This window comes from Tiliqua scincoides, chromosome 2 (assembly GCF_035046505.1).
Source record: "Tiliqua scincoides isolate rTilSci1 chromosome 2, rTilSci1.hap2, whole genome shotgun sequence".
NCBI classification, from domain to species: domain Eukaryota; kingdom Metazoa; phylum Chordata; class Lepidosauria; order Squamata; family Scincidae; genus Tiliqua; species Tiliqua scincoides.
The window spans coordinates 136,325,452-136,341,720 of NC_089822.1; the positions used below are offsets into that span (position 1 = coordinate 136,325,452).

Below are 16,269 nucleotides of genomic sequence, written 5' to 3' on the forward strand. Positions count from 1 at the left end.
GGTTTGATACAGGCCACATTCTGCTCATTAAAATAACCGGCTGCCTTTCTCCCCAGTAAAAACACCACTATAACCCACCCCCTTTAACTTGCTCTCCTTTCTTTTCCATGATTCACATTAAAGGGGTTTAATGAGCCATAAATGTTTTGACTTATGAATATCTTACTCCCCTCAGTCTACCACTTGATTCAAGCATTTCCGGAGACGTTTTTATTAGCCCCAGTTCTTGAATTGCATCTATTCACTGACTTGGTCTCTTCCTCTCCCCAATTCCTCGGAGCTTTCATGCAGCTGTAATTGATATTAACATTCCCCTCACTGCTGCTTTCACTGTGTTCCCAGAGGGCTCTGGTTAAAAAGACTTGGAAGGGTGCTCATGATGTTCATCCCATTCCAGGGCTCTGATGTCTCTTCTACCCAGAGGTACTGTCACAAGTGATGAGAAGAGCCCCCTTTGCCCTCTTTCATGCAATTAAAGTGTGCGTATGAATAACTCTAATGTAGCATATTGCAAAGATGCCACTTTAAAACTGATCTTAGTTCTAAGTTGGATTTATGTTCATGTTCAATGTTAGATGGACTATTTCTGACACTTGAAATGTACATGCTGAATCAGACTTCAGTTGCTATCATTTACAAGGATTTTTACTGAAAAAATTATATTGTGTTCTTCTTTGGAATGCCCAGAGCTGCCTGCATAAGTCTAATGGCCTCCTGTCCAGATACTAACCCAGTCCACATCCCCTTAGCTCCAGCAATGCTATAATTTAAGGTGCTTCAAGCCCTTCTACTGGGCTTGAAATCCACTGCTAGGGCTTGTGACTATGTTTACAGCAGCCAGTGGTCAATTCTAAACAATGTGAACACACATCTGATAGTTTGGGGAGACTTAGGGCCCAATCCTATGCAACTTTCCAGATCCGGTGTAACCACAATGCAGCCCCGTGGTAAGGGAACACATGTTCCCATACCTTGAGGAGGCCCCAGTGACTGCCCCTCCATCACAAGATTCAGCACATGACCAACTGGTACAACTGCACCAGCACTGGAAAATTGGATAGGATTGGGCCCTTAGAGCTCAATCCTGAGTGCTCGTTCGGCTTGTGCAGATCTCCTGTGCCAGCCCAAGAGTGTTGCAAATGTGCCGTAAAGCTGGCGCGAAGAGTGGGAGAGGGTGGTGAGAGGGCGTTCTGGGGATGGAGAAGGGGTGTTTTATTGGGTGTATGAATTGGGCCAGGGAGCGGGGTGGGGTTGGCCATGGCAGTGCAGGCCAAATCCTAATCCCTATCCCAGGCCCAGGCAGCCTTACCCGTGCTGCTCAGATTAGTGGCAGTGCTATCACTGGATAGCCCCATGGGGTGGCTGGGGCATTACTTGGGGGAAGGGGAAAAATATCTAAATACCCCAAGTTGCCCTCCAGCCACCTCCTAACTTGCATTGGATACAGCACAGGCCACTTGGCCTGGTTGTTCCAGCACAAGTGAGGACTGGGCTGCCGGGTTATTAGGCAGACCTGGGGAATCTGCAAGAGCACTTCTTAAGATATCCTAAAACAGTTCCTTGTTACAAAGCTTCCACAGGGAGACATTTTCCTGGCTGCTTCTACTCAGAGGGTCAGAAGCACATAGAGAATGCATCAATCCCTGGTGTGTAATTGCCTAACCAGGAAAAAAGCCCTTGATGTGAAAGAAACCTGATGGCAACTTTTCGGTTTTTGTGTCACATCTCTCTAAAAGCATCATTTTATCAATCCTAAAGTTTAGGGAGCATATTGCATCAGTGATAATTTCAAGAAATTAGAGAAAAAACCTTAAAATTACATTTGAAAAACACAAGGTTCCTCCATCACAGTTGGGGGGGGGGGGCTAATCAGTGGAGTTTGGGCTCAATGTAAATGAAGGTTACCCATGATGTAGAGGTCAATTTCCTTGTGTTACATCAGCAGTGTGCAACTAACTTACAACACATTAATTGTGCAATGAAAACTATAACCTTCTGAAAGGCTTACGCACTGAAGAGATGAGCCGACTACAGTAGCATCTTCTCAGTGAAGGGGTTGGATTAAAAAGTTTATGGTTGGATAGGGAAAATGATTGATTATACAAAATTCAGCAGACATTAAATCACGTGAAGCAAGCCAGACTATGTGGGCCAGGCCCAAGCGAAAGGCTGGAAAAGTGACATGCACTAGATTCAAATTTCAATGCTAAGCAAAGCCATAGAGTTTCTATTTAAAATGTTCTCAGTCATTTCCATAAGCAGCCATTATGATAACAACCAGAGAGGCATATTTTCTTGCAGAAACCAGTTCGCATGCTTGACTTCTTGGTATGCCCCCTTCAAAAAGGGAAGCCTTCAATTTCTAGTGGATGAATGCATCTGTGCCTCACTGGTATGGGACGGTTTGGGGACATTACATAGAGGAATTCCAAGAACAGATCATAAGTTGCATTCAGTTGCCTGTTCTCCCCTTTTCCAGCTCACACAGGTGATCAGCTTGCATGAGGCAAGAAGTTCCATGATCAACGAAACATGTTTTGGAGTTTGATTGCTCATGAAGATGGCCACTATTGTGGACATAAACAGCATTTCAGCTTGTTCTGCAAGCCGTCAACCCATGCATGACACTGTCCAGAAGAGCAGACTAGTTGTGTGAACTTCAAGCAACAATTGACAGAATGCAACATGTGACTCCGGATTTATAAGTGATAAATCCAAGGATGCTGTGGAACATCAGGGAACTGAAGCAAGACATCTAGTCTTAATCTGATATTTTACCAACTTCCTTTAAGGGCGGGTTCTCATTTTTAGGATAAATACAGGTTTACAATAATGTGCAAAAGTGTGACATGAGTGACTTTTATTACATTATGAAATTGCTGACCGGGCAATCAACCCATACACAATAAGCACTCACATTACAATTTCATGTATGAAACTAGTATGTGGTTATTCCTTACTTGTAAGTTTTATCTCCTTGTAGAAATTTTATCTCCTTTGCTGAGAGGCAAAAAAGAGTCCCAATGCATTGAAGTCAGGCTGGCTAAATAAACCCAGATGTTTTATCTACTTTCTCCTACATCCCAGGCAATGCCTCATCAATGCATCAAACCAAGCAAAAATCACAAATATTACTGCAGTTTCACCTAGTTCCATCACTGGCAATTGTGGTAATTGACCTTTAGCTTTTAATACAATCATAAATTTATCCTTTATGAAAAGTAGCTTATATAACATGGGGTTGGGGTGGTATGAATGTTGAAGTGTTATACAGATGTTCAGTATGAGCTAGAACTTGATTTGAGATTTCTTAAGGAGGCAAAAGTTCAATAGAAAATTACAGTACTCAGTATTTTGGGAAAGTCACACTTTTGCATTTTTAATGTATTTCTTATTATTTTGTGTACTCCTCTCTTGTAGACACCACTTTGCCCAATGTTCACAATTACTTCTTTCATCATTTACCCCAAGAAGTCATCCCAATTGACGTTTCTGTTTCTGAGTTTCCCAATGCTGAAACAAGACTGCATAGAATTATTTCTGTCATGTGGAAGTTATTTACTTTTAACCACTTAGGTTGATTATTTGAGGGGGAATTTTGTTTCAAGCATTTTGTTTTAAAAAAAAAAGAAAAACACGGTTGCCTGTTCATGCAGAACGCAAGGTTTATCAAAAATGTGCTGCCGAAACCATTTTTGAAAAGGCAAGTGACGAGGAGGGCAAGGGGAAAATGGGAAATGCAAGACACAGCCACCTATAGTGGTTAGAAGCATTTCTCACCTGGAATAACAGAGATAGTTTTCAAAGCTCGGAGAACTCTGAAAGTTCTCAAGGCTGACACATTCCCAAGGTCCACAAACTCTGTGACATATCTGCAATGAGGGAGGTCACACACAAAGAGACACAATGACAAAAACCACAGACACCGAGAAGGGGAGTGGGAGAATAAAACAACAACTACAGACAAAGCAATACATCACTCACAGGGAGCTGCAACCCAACACCTAACACCAACTGCCTTACCTGGAATTACAGAAATAGTTTTCAAAGCTCTCAGTACCCTGAAGGTGCGCAGAGCTGAAACATTGCCTAGGTTTACAAACTCTGTTATATACCTGCAGAATTAAACCAGAGTTAATGGCACCAATTGGGGTCATCTGGCTTTTTAGGGAAAAAGAAAGTGTCATGTTCATTTGCAGGAAAGCAGCTTTTTCAATGTAACGTGCTTTGGACGAGGCATTTAGAAAAGAAAATGATAAAGAGAGAAGGAAAACAAAAACAAGGATGCAGATAAAACAGTTTGTAAATGTCTCAGTGATCACAGGCTGCCATTCCCACCAGCAGTTCCCCCCCCCCTGTTTGTGGTACCGCACAGCTGACATTTGAACTACTGCACAATTTGGGGAGCACGTCTTTGAAAGTGGATAGAACCAAACAACTGCACAATTGACTACCTTGGCCAGAGGGGAAAATAGTGCCAAGAGATCCAATGATTTGGCGGAGCAATAACGATCAGAGAAACTAACCAGGAGGAATGCAAAGAGCAGAGCAGAACAGAATATATTCATGTTTATGAATTTCTCTCCATTTTTGGTGTGCCGCATGAAAATAATTTCAAGCAACTCTAGATATTCATATGTGAAGGTGGCAAGTGTCCAGGTGCTCTTGCATAACATGATATTCTATTTATTTTGTAAGACAATTTGTTGTCTTGTGCTAAACAGGCACCGGCGAGCACCAGATCTTATCCCCTCTTCCCCAAACCACCCCACCCCGTTTATCTCCTTGGACATGCACCAGCAAAATGGCTGGTGTATTTCCAAGGAGATGCACAGGTGATTGGGCAGCTGAAAAGGGGGTAAGTAAAAAATATTTTTACTTACCTCCTGCTGGCTGACTGTCCTCTCCCCATCATTGGATGCAGTGCATATCTGTACTGGGGATAGGATCAGGTCTATGGGACTCCTTAGATTTGTGCCAGCTTTTTTTTCTGGCATAGCTCTGAAGAGCCTGCTGGGGGCGGATTGAGAATGGATGGAGGTCTGAGATATGGCGGCTGCCGCTGCTGCCACAATCACATCCAACCCAATCCTGTCTCAATCTGCCTTGTGCGGCCCGACAGTGGGCATAATCCCACCAGCAGCTGCTCTTCACTGTGCTGCTGGTGGTGTGTGACCTTCTGATCCTTGTACTGGGAGCAGTGCTGTGCATACAAGCAGAGAGGCTGCTGCGCTGGCAGACCTTGTGGTACACTGGTGCATCAAAAGGATAGGATTTGGCCATTAAATACGTACATAAGTGATCTTGTGGCATCCTAAAGACTGACTTTAAGGTGACACAAGGTTACTGTTCAGGATCTCTGGATAATCTGTTTTTCACAGGAAAAGAATAAGAACATAAGAACATAAGAACATAATGTAATTATGCTCCAGAAGCACTCCAGAAGCTTCTGGAGCAAATGTGCTCCAGAAGCACTCACTGGTAGTGTCAGCTCTACCATTTCTCAGAATGAGGCAGCCTTGGTGGCAGATTTTGGAGTATCACTCATGGGTAACCATCTTAAAACATTATTTACTAAAATGCTATATTTTAAGTAACTAATGAATATTAATATTTAGAGATTGGCATTTGGAAGTTGTGCTTTTGTACCAACATTTATTAGGTAATCTTTGCTCACTAGCAAAGTACTGTACTGCTAGGGCACTCCATAACATTGGGGTTTATAACTGCAACCGCTAAATCAGTTCTCTGGTTTTCTCTCTCTTAACCCACTAGTCAGCTCTACAGAAAAGAAAGCATAAAAACTAATTTAAAACAACCAATCATAATTTTGGGGCTGACATTTGCTACCTTGGTCATTTATCCTCAAACTGTGCAGTGAAAAAGGAAAAACTAATTTTGAGAGATTCAAGAGATTAAGGGCCTAATCCTATCCCACTATCTAGCGCTGATGCAGCTGCAATGCAGCCCCAAAATAAAGAAACAAATGTCCCTTAACCTTGCGGAGGACTTGGTAACTGCCCCTCCCAACTCAGGATGCAGCATGTATCTCATTGGCATGGCTGCATCAGCGCTGCAAAGTTGGATGGGACAGGTCCTTAGGATATCAAAGATATTTTTATACCAGATGATAATCAGTTCAATTTGTTACTCCATTTGACAGTGTCAGTGACCAATCTGATTGTGAAGGGTTGCGTGGGCTTGTGACAATCAGATGAACGAAGTAAAAAAAACAACAACTCTAAGTAGAATAGTTGTGTGAACTGGCCCTTGGTCAACAATATGCATATTATACATACAAAAAAGTGCCCAAGAAACAAATCAATAGACTACTTAAGCATGGCTTTATGTCCGAGCATTCAGCCAGAGTTTCGAATGGCTGAAATAACCATTTCTGCTCTTGTCAAAAACTGTTGTCAACCCTTCGTGTAGACTCCAAACCTAAAATCCTCTGCATGCTTTTTCAGGAAGCAAGGTCCACTGAGCACAAAGGAAATTTACTTCCAAACAGATATGCATAGGATTGAAATGTGCATCTTCAAACATCCTAATATGATAATTTGGCAAAAAAACTGGATAGAATTTTCAAGACTGGGTTAAACAATGCATGTGACTTGGCAATGGCCAACGCTAGCCAAAAGTGATCTCTATTTCAAAGTCACCAGAAGTCTGGATTCTCTTTCTATGTATGTAGAAGTCCACATGCTTCATTATAGTTTGGCTGATCATTGCTTATCAGATCTGAAAAGCAAGCTGATTCAGTCAAAAGATACAAACATGACCTGAGCAAAAGGAATCAAACAAGCTAGTTAAATCTTCTATGTAAAATGGCATCTTTGGCTACAAAAGGTTCGTGTCTCTTTACTAAGGAGCTGGGAATTTTAAAAAATTTAATGAAAAAGAAGTCCTGAGGCAGAATCAGGATTAGAGTTTATGAAGGCATTCCTTGTGCTGAAACCTTCAGATCAAGAATAATTAATGCTGTTTGTAAGACTGACTGTCAACTGAGATTGGTCCAAAAGTATATGAAATTAATAAGGTTGATTTGTGGCAAACGTTTTTAGTTCAGCACACTGATGGTTGACTTATCATTTTCAGATTACCTAATTCCTTCGACTGCCTTCTTACCCATTTCCTCACATACAGTCTCCTGTCAAAAATAGAGCTGAATAGGTCACTTACGCCATTGTGATGACGCTGAAGTCTAGCCAGTTCCATGCGTCACGGAGAAAAGTAAAACTGTCTATGCAGAAACCTCTTGCAAGAATTTTCACAAGTGATTCAAACGTATAAATACCAGTGAACGTGTACCTGTCAGAATCAAGAAGAATGATGGAGGAGAGCAGAATACAACCTGTTAAAACAGATATTCCAGATTTTCTATGAAACATGATTAAATGTACAAATCAAAATTTCAAATTTGGAATTCACTGGAGTTGATTAAATTTCTAATGATATCAATGTTGTGATCAACCATGGATGAAATAGATAATTTTAACTAGGTTTTCATTCTGGGATTTGTATGACTGCATACTGTTTTCACAGTATTTTGACAGGTGTAGAATCTGGTTCATTTATGGCCCAGTCCTAACGTTGGCTTGCAAATAGCATGCAGCTGTACTGGCACTGGCTCCATTGCATGTTATGAGTCAGCCAGGGACCATGACACAATGGAGAGAAAGGTTAGTACTTCCCAATCCTACCTAACTCCCCATGTGGTTATACAGCTGTGTCAATATGGTGCAAGCTGTATCCCACAGAGGAGCTTTGGCGTCTGGAAGCCTCCTTGGGGTAAGGGAACATTTGTTCCCTTGGCGTACAGTAAGCCTTTGTCAGGCCTCTGGTTCTACTCAGACCTGCACCAGCTATGTTGGTGGCCCAAGTCCATGTGGACCCAGGTGGGGAGACAGAGGCCGGGAACGAGAGTAGGACATCAGTGTCTGTCACTGCTGCCAATCTGTCCTCCTCCTTGCTCCCATCGCTGCTTTGTTTCTCCCCATCCCCGTCTCCTTCCCACCCCATGCACTGGCTTAGGGCACTGGAAGGCATCCCCAATTTACTGGCATGCTGACCTGTCCACTTGGCACTTCCGCTGGCGGCCAGCCCACGCCGAATGGCATGCCGTGTTTTGCAACACTTGAAAAGAGCCATTCCAACACTGTAAGGCCTGAACAGGACTGAGCAGTAAATGATATTTTTATTGACCTTCCTCGCCAAGCGATGGTTCCCCATGGGTCTGCTCAGATTGGCACCAGCTCTTTTGCTGGTGCAAATCTGAGCGGACCCAATTGGGTATGCTGAGGCCAGGTGGGGGAGGGGGCATAGGATATTGGCAGTGCCTTTGCTGTCCCTACCCTTCCTTGACACACCTTTGATTGAAAGCATCGTTACTGTTCTGCAGCATGGGTACTTAACGTTAGACAAGTAGTGAGAGGTTGTGGCACATGGGAACAGTAGCAAAAGGGTTTATGGGTTTAGCTATGGCATAGAGTTAGACCTGCACTCCTGCCTCATATTGTAGTGCTTGGTTCCCAGCTCAGTATACTAGAGACAAATCTATATCAAGGAATGGAAGGTATAAAATACACTACAGCTACATCATTATACCATATTGTGGATTTGAAAACTGGAAATTACTGCTTTGGAAAAATAAGCAAGCCATTTTTAAAAGAACCAAAAAGTTTTTACTTACTCCACCTGTTTCGACCATTCGGGTGGGTTACTAAAAGTCATGAACACACAGTTTGTCAAAATAGTGCACATAATGATCATGCTAAATACTGTAGAATAGAGTCAAGGAACAAGGAAACAGAACAGATCTCATATTCATTTCAAAACTGTATTAACGCAGACATCATTAAGTTCCCACTCAACCTCATTGAATTCAATTTGGAAACAATATGATTTCCAGCATGTGGTCTGCAATGTACTATTTCAAGGCTTTGTTGAAAACCAACATGGGAAATATTACTTCCATTTTGGCCCCTTGACCCCTGGCATCTTGGTCCTGCAAATGGCAGTGCAGCCAGATACGAATGACAGAATCCACTAGGAGGCCTACTACCCCAAAACACACCTGGCACCCTGAAATGGGCTTCCATTCTTTGTAAGTTGTCCTGATTTTGTGATCCAGCAATAAACTGGAAATGGAAAAAGAGGTACTCCCCTGCAGCAAAAAGTAGTGTAGGTTTTTTTCCACAATAGTCACTCTTTTAGACTGCCGAATCTACTGATCCTGCAACATTTGGTACTGCCATATACTCAGGGCCGAAACATATGAGCAGACAGCACATGACACAGTTTTTGTTGGGTTATACCATTTTAGACAGTATGTTGGGTATTGTGTTTGCATGTTCCCTCATTTTGTATGCATACACATACATACAATGTGTATGTATAATCTCTGCACATACAAAACGTAACTGGAGCGTAACTGATCCTTTCTCCATGACATGCTACTTTTGTGCGTGTGTGGATTTTGTTTAACCATAGCATGAGGGAGCATTCAAACATGCAATACCTGCATTCTGAAATGATATAGTGTCCAAGAAAAAAAAAATGAACCTTGTATTTCTACTGATTGGGTATTTCACCACTTGGTTTAATAGGCTGAAGCATAGGAATTCCCATCAGGCCTCCATTTGGAGCACTTTAATGCACTTCAGGCGCATCAAGGACGCTAGTGGATTTCTTAAAATGGAAATGAACTTCGGTGTTCTAGAGACTGCAGGTGAACTTGTTCAACATCAAGCAAAACTGATGAGAGAATGTGGTCTGCCTGTCTTTTCTAACCATATTCACAACACAGTAATATGAAGGTAAGGGAGGATGCCTTTCTGTGCAAGTGGCTGAAAGAAAAAGTTAAAACTTAGTAACCCCAATACAATTCAAATTAGGTGGTTGAGAGCTACCATGTACATTCACACCTATACAAGACCATGTTTAAAAATAAAACAAACGACAATCATTTCCAAGTTATCAAAAAAAGATTTTTTGGGGGAAAATGATGTGTTTCAAAAAAAAAATAAATTACAAAAGGCATGTATTTCCGCCTTCTCAAAAATGAAGTTACAATTACAGAAACACCTTTAGAGAACTTCTTGGTAAATCCTCCAACCAAAAGATGTAACAGAAAACAAACAAACAAAAATCAGGAAAAAACATGTTGAAAGAATACTTTCAAAGAAAAAATATAAGAAGAACACAGTTCCTCATACTGGGAACAGATTGACAGCCCAATTCTATTCACACTTTCCTGGGAGTAAGCCCCATTAATTCTAATGGGACTTGCTTCTGAGTAGACATGCATAGGATTGGGCTGTTCAACATCAAATCAGAAGTCCTGTCAGGGAATACAAGAAATGGATATTTATTAATATTTATTGTACAAATAAGGTTTCAAAAAATCTAATGCAGGCGCTAGGTTTTAAATGACAGGTGTGGTCAGAAGTCTGACAGGTTGGGCCCACACCCATCAGAGAGTGCATCCTGTCAGGCTGACTCCAAAACCTAAATATTGGAAGCAGTGGCAGTAACCAATGTAGCATTAAAGCACTAGCATCGTTAGAGGGGGAGGCAAAATGGAAGTCCTTCAGACAATGCAACATGACATGTAAGCAGCCCTTCCCGCTCGCCATCAGAGACATTCCAGGTAGCGATGGCAATGCGTAGGGGCTTGCCAAACTAAACAGTGTTTCCTGCACATTGCCATCGCTGCCTAGCATGGCTCCAAAGGCAAATGGGAGGGGCCGCTTACACAGCACATTTCAGCCCTGCAGCACTTACCATTTTACCCCCTCTAGCTATGCTACTACTTCAAAGGCAGGGAAGGAAGGAGGATCAATGCCAGACCTTTTCCCAGGGACCTCAGCAACCTGGTACTGGCATTAAGTGTATAGTACATACACACTTTTAGGGAATTTTTGCCCATGAGGAATAAATCCCTAAGGTGAATGTGTGATTGTTATGACAGATAATACAAAGTGGAGGAGAGGTATCTGGATGTTGACACTGCATTCGGGCCAATTTTGGTTTCACATTCACAGTACAAACTGATTTAACCTGAATTGAGAAGACACGCTTTAGCTACTATTAACCACTGAAAACAAATACATTGCCTTTCACCTTCTGAAGATCAGACAGTATCACTGCTTAGCACCTAATGTCACTAGGCTGTAAAACTGTAATGCAAGCAGAGAAAAGTCAATGCATAAATAAGAGTCCTCTAGCCCTACATTTCATGCAACTTTATAGTCAACCTTCCTGTGATATGTCCCAGGCAACACCCTGGGGAGGGACAGATCCAAAAAAAAAAAATGGCTCAGTCGTTCATTAGAAAAAAAATTAGAGAGAGTTAAATATGCTTAAAACAATTTATAGAAACAGCAAGAGTATCAATTCCACTAAGGCACAATGTATATATGTAAAATATGCCAATATTTATGCCAATAAAGGTGGAAAAAAGGGAGAAAAAAGAAAAAAAAGAAATATGCCAATATATTAGATCCAACAAAGTCATGTGATCAGGTATGTATAAACAAGATTTTAAGATTTTAAGAGATTTTAAGATTTTAAGAGTCATGTCCAGTTATGGGAGGCCACTTCACACCAGCTATTTTGGAATTACACCTTAAAAACAGATGTATGAATTCTCCTGGAAATAATTTCTGAATTTATACAGACATGCATCCATGTGTAACCAATATCCAATCAGTTTCCCAGATGTGGCATGAGCTTTCTTGTTCAACACCATGATCCCTCACTGTGGCTCCCTGACACTATCCTCCCTAGCCCTATCTCACATGGTGCTGCACCTGGGAAGAGATCCACACAGGGTCAGCTCATCCATGAAACCGAATAAAGCAATCACATGAGGCTGCAGACTTGTGGGGTAGGGGCAACCATCTCTGTCTGCCTACTTGCCCCCATTGCTCAATCGTCTCTTCCACTCCCTGAATTGGAAAAGGAAGAGGGAGTCAGAGAGGAAGAGGAAATGTGTAGCTAAGGAGAATGTTGAACTGTTAGAATATTGGAGACTGGGGGGGGGGGGACAGAGGCTGGCATGTCACTGGGTAAGCAGGGCAACATTTAGCATGACCCCTCAGGCATCAGGAGATTTTGGGCCACCCATGACCCACACTGTGATACTACTACTACTACTACTACTACTACTACTACTACTACATACTGGGTATGCAGAATCCTTAACTATAGGGAAGTTTTCCATATACATACAGCATTTGTTTCTTCAGACTAACACATTAAGCATGGTGAGTGGAGTGGTGGGGCTCTTTGGCAGGCAGATGCTGTACCTGGGTATATAATATACAGTTATTGTAATATTGGATGAGGGCTATGGTGATAATGGCATAGGGGTATGTGTTATTGGGAGAAAATAATCCCAAAGTACAATTCCTGCAATTCCTTCCCATGCAGAGTCGTGGACAATAAAGCAGAAGATGATGTATTTTAAGTTTTGGTGTATTATTGTTTTTTGTAAGATATTTATACACTGCATTAACAAACATAAATAGTCACTTTGAGCATAGAGCCCTTGGAGCAGTGCCCAGAAGCCTGAAGAACCGCCTTGACATTCTTGGCTTTGAGCAAATTACACCAGCTCAGCTCCAGAAAACAACACTGCTGGGAACAGAAAGAATCTTGCAGCTCTATCCCTGTGATTCCCTGGATTTTGGTTAGATCCCGAATTGCACAGAACAGGCTGTGGTGAAGCGCCATCATCACCATCACCATAGGGCTACAATAAATAGGATGAAGAGGAATTGTGAAAATCACAGTACAACGCTAAAATTTTGGGGGATTTTGAATTGGGGTGGGGGCAAACGCAATTGAGTCTTGTAGACTATAAGGGTAGATTTTCAATTATCAGGCTTGGCTATTCTAGTACTTTAAGGACACCTTATGCATCTCTGCTGAAAGTAAAAAATGTCCTCAGTGCAAATACAGTTGGTCTGCATCTTTCGAAAGAAAGAAAGAAAGAAAGAAAGAAAGAAAGAAAGAAAGAAAGAAAGAAAGAAAGAAAGAAAGAAAGAAAGAAAGAAAGAAAGAAAGAAAGAACAGTTTAAATAATGTAGGTACTATTTCACTTACTCAGTATAGGCTTTCACTTACTCTTTACTTTCACTTACACTTTACTTACACTTAGTAAGTGAATAGTATTTCACTTACTCAGTGAGCCTGTTCCATCACTCTCTCTCATACTGTTATTTTAGCTCTTAAAGAGACAGTACTTTTTGTTGTTGTTAATTTTAGGTACAGGTAGTTTTGACCATACAGTTGAGTACGCAATTTCGACTTTACACACCAACCTTGAAACATAACCCTCATGTCAGATGCAGGCCGGGTGTAGTTTATTGGGTCTGCTTTTGGGTAGCACTAAGAATATGAAAGAAGCATGTTCATTTGCATGAGCAAAGTGCCATTAACCCAGTTCATACCTTTTCAGTCAGCACAGCAGACCAACAAAGCAGGAAATATGACTATAGAATAGACAACAAATACTAATATAAAAAGGATATGAATGTATCAAAATTTTAATAGCTATTCTCCTAATCAGATTAAAAGGACTTAAAATGTACAAGGCAGGCGTGGCACTAAATCGGAAGAGTGTTTTGCCTCTGTTTAGTACTACAAAGGTCTGCAGAGAAAGAGAGAGAAAAAGAAGTTATTTGCATACACAGCTAAGTAGAAAGCGCATACATAGTCTAAATATAATGTTTGGTTAGTTGTAACATGGAATTGTGCATGGCTGATATTAATGTGGTTTTATGATACAGTTTTCTTGCTTGTTGTAAGCTTTGAGAGTCTTCTTTCAGGAGTGGAAATGTGGCACATTAAAAAAAAATGTAATAATTCTGAAAGAAAGCTATAAATGAAGGCGGCAGTTCCCAAAGTGTGTATTGCAACACCCCCGGGTGTCACAAGGCACTTTCCCGGGCATCACAGGCTGTATGCTACCTGGCATGGAGACTGCAGCGCAAGCCTCCAAACAGCATGGCGGGCAGAGCTGCAGTGCGCCAAACCCATGTGCTGGGAAAAGCCCTCCTGCCTGCCATAACCCTCTTACTGCTATTTTGAGGTTTGTGAACACCCTCCAAACCCAGAAGTAGCGGTAGTGAGTGTGTGAACGTAAGTGGATGTCACTGTGTGATGCATTTTGCCTTGTTGCCATTGCCTTCTGGGTTTTGAGGGTATCGCAAGCCAGGTACATTTGGGATGTACTGAATTAAAAGTTGTATCCTGAAGTGATTGTGCATGACTAGAGGGCACCCAGATTGGTGCGAGGAAGGAGGGTAATGATTTTCACCATCTACCTTTCCCTAGCAGGTTGTGTACCACATGTCATCCTACTTTGGAGGGGCCCTCAGCTCTTAGGAATGGATTTTTCCAGAATTCAGGGAGCAAATTCAGGTGGAAAAATTGTCTTGTGGAATTTACTTCCATTTGCACACTCAAATGGAAGTAAAATCCCTCCTCAAGACCTCAACTTTTCCTATACATATTGCAAAATGAGCTAGCGGGCTGAGGTGGCAGAATTATGGACTGTAAGCTCTTCAGACCAGGTAAGGGGTGCCTTGAAAAAAAAATACTCTTCCATGCATTTCTCTGGATATAATAAACTAAAATATCAGAAGGAAAGTTTTACAGTAGACTTTTCCATGATGTCCTATTTTACTGTATTCAAGAATCTTTCTCTGTGGGAGTGAATTCCAGCAAATGACCTACTCACAAAATGCCTGTCTGAAGCTGTACAGTCCAGAATTCAATTATCTTGGCCGACCACCTCATTCTGAATAATTGTAGAATGACTCTCAAAAAGGAAGTCGAGAAAACTATTCACTTCAAATGACAATAATACTCTCAGGTTCTACTCCTAAGTATTCAAGGCAGTTTATAAAAAGTCACATAAAACATTAACCCATTTTTGCCCGGCCCACAGGTGTACACATTTGGTCCCTATTGCATATATGCAAGGTTGGGCATAAATGGCCTTCCAAAAACAATACAAACATACAGTCCAATGCAAGAGAAATAACAGCAGCAATAACAGCAGCAACACAAGAGCAACAGAAAAATGATTAATAAGGTTCTATTGAAGAATGCTTCATTTCCATTTCACCCACCTACCACCCCATCTGATGTTTTTTTAACCTGGATGGCCTTGAATACATTTTTACTAAGCCCTCTATCCTTCTCTATTTCTCCTATCTTATAGCTGCATTTGCATTTGCTGCTGGTTTGATATGTTACTAATGATTACATAACCACGAACGTAGCTAACCATGTACAGTAGCTACCCATATAAGCTTTGGGGTAGTGAAACACTGGCAAGGCTTTGAATTAAATTGAAGCTCAGGGATGGCACTTGCAGAAACTAGTGCTTCTGAGATTCAGCCACATTAAATTGCTGCATACACATTTATAAAAAAAATCACATTTGCACATAATAGCTGCACGCTTGCATGGCTTCCATACATGCCCAGAACTTCATATGAGCATGGGATGTATCATTCTCTCTGAAGCATAGGAATGCTGCATAGGCATCCACAGAACATTCCTCACAATTGAAAAAAATGGGAACAACCTCTGATCATGTGAAATTCTGCACATGCTCAGGAGCTTTAGGTTTTAGTTGCTGTATATTGTATTTTGAAAGCCTGTGGGCAGTAAAAGAAGCATTATTCACCAATGATGACTGTCTTTCATCCCAGCATCAAACCATTACTAGTCCTGCTAGGCCAGGCTGAACAAGTCCTAGCTTCCTGCATCTGGCCAGCAGCAGGGATGGGCTTGCCCATTCACATGCAGGAGAGTACAGTGCAGAGATATCTGTTAATCGATCTCCGATGTTGACTGTTTCTGTCACATGGTCTTGGACAAGAACATGAACGAGCTTGTGAGGCCAGACTGGAAGATTAGGTCTAAACCAAGAACACAGTACGCTGTAAGAGGAGTTCACCTCTATTTTTCTGATTAAGAAGTGAGTGTGTTTGTATTTATTAGATTTGTATTCTGCCTTTCTCCCCGAAGAGCACCCAAGGTGGCACCCAATATATGAAATGTTGAGGTAACCATCACTGATGATTTCAGAGTTTTTTTGGGAAACCACATTTCACAAAAGAAAGCAAAGTCTGCTTAGCAGTCATGGTAATTCCCAAAGTCCCTTGATTACAAAAAACCCTTTTATGCCTCATAGATTTATATGCTACAGCCTGTATATCCCTTATTTACCATGTTTTTTGTTCTGGT

General features: G+C 41.5%; 1 protein-coding gene across 6 annotated transcripts in view; it reads right to left on the reverse strand.

Annotated features, from left to right (window-relative positions):
- The window catches only part of SCN8A (sodium voltage-gated channel alpha subunit 8), a 96,823-nt gene that overhangs the window by 68,461 nt on the left and 12,093 nt on the right, over positions 1 to 16,269 (reverse strand). For 3 of the 6 annotated variants that reach the window (XM_066613480.1, XM_066613476.1, XM_066613478.1), the window contains exons 2-5: positions 13,539 to 13,657; positions 8,693 to 8,782; positions 7,183 to 7,311; positions 3,781 to 3,872 (exon numbers count right to left, since the gene is read on the reverse strand). In XM_066613480.1, the coding sequence (XP_066469577.1) occupies positions 3,781 to 3,872; positions 7,183 to 7,311; positions 8,693 to 8,782; positions 13,539 to 13,657 (430 nt within the window). Of the gene's footprint in view, positions 1 to 3,780; positions 3,873 to 4,023; positions 4,116 to 7,182; positions 7,312 to 8,692; positions 8,783 to 13,515; positions 13,658 to 16,269 lie in introns of all 6 variants that reach the window. The other 3 variants (XM_066613481.1, XM_066613477.1, XM_066613479.1) reach the window with 2 other exon arrangements.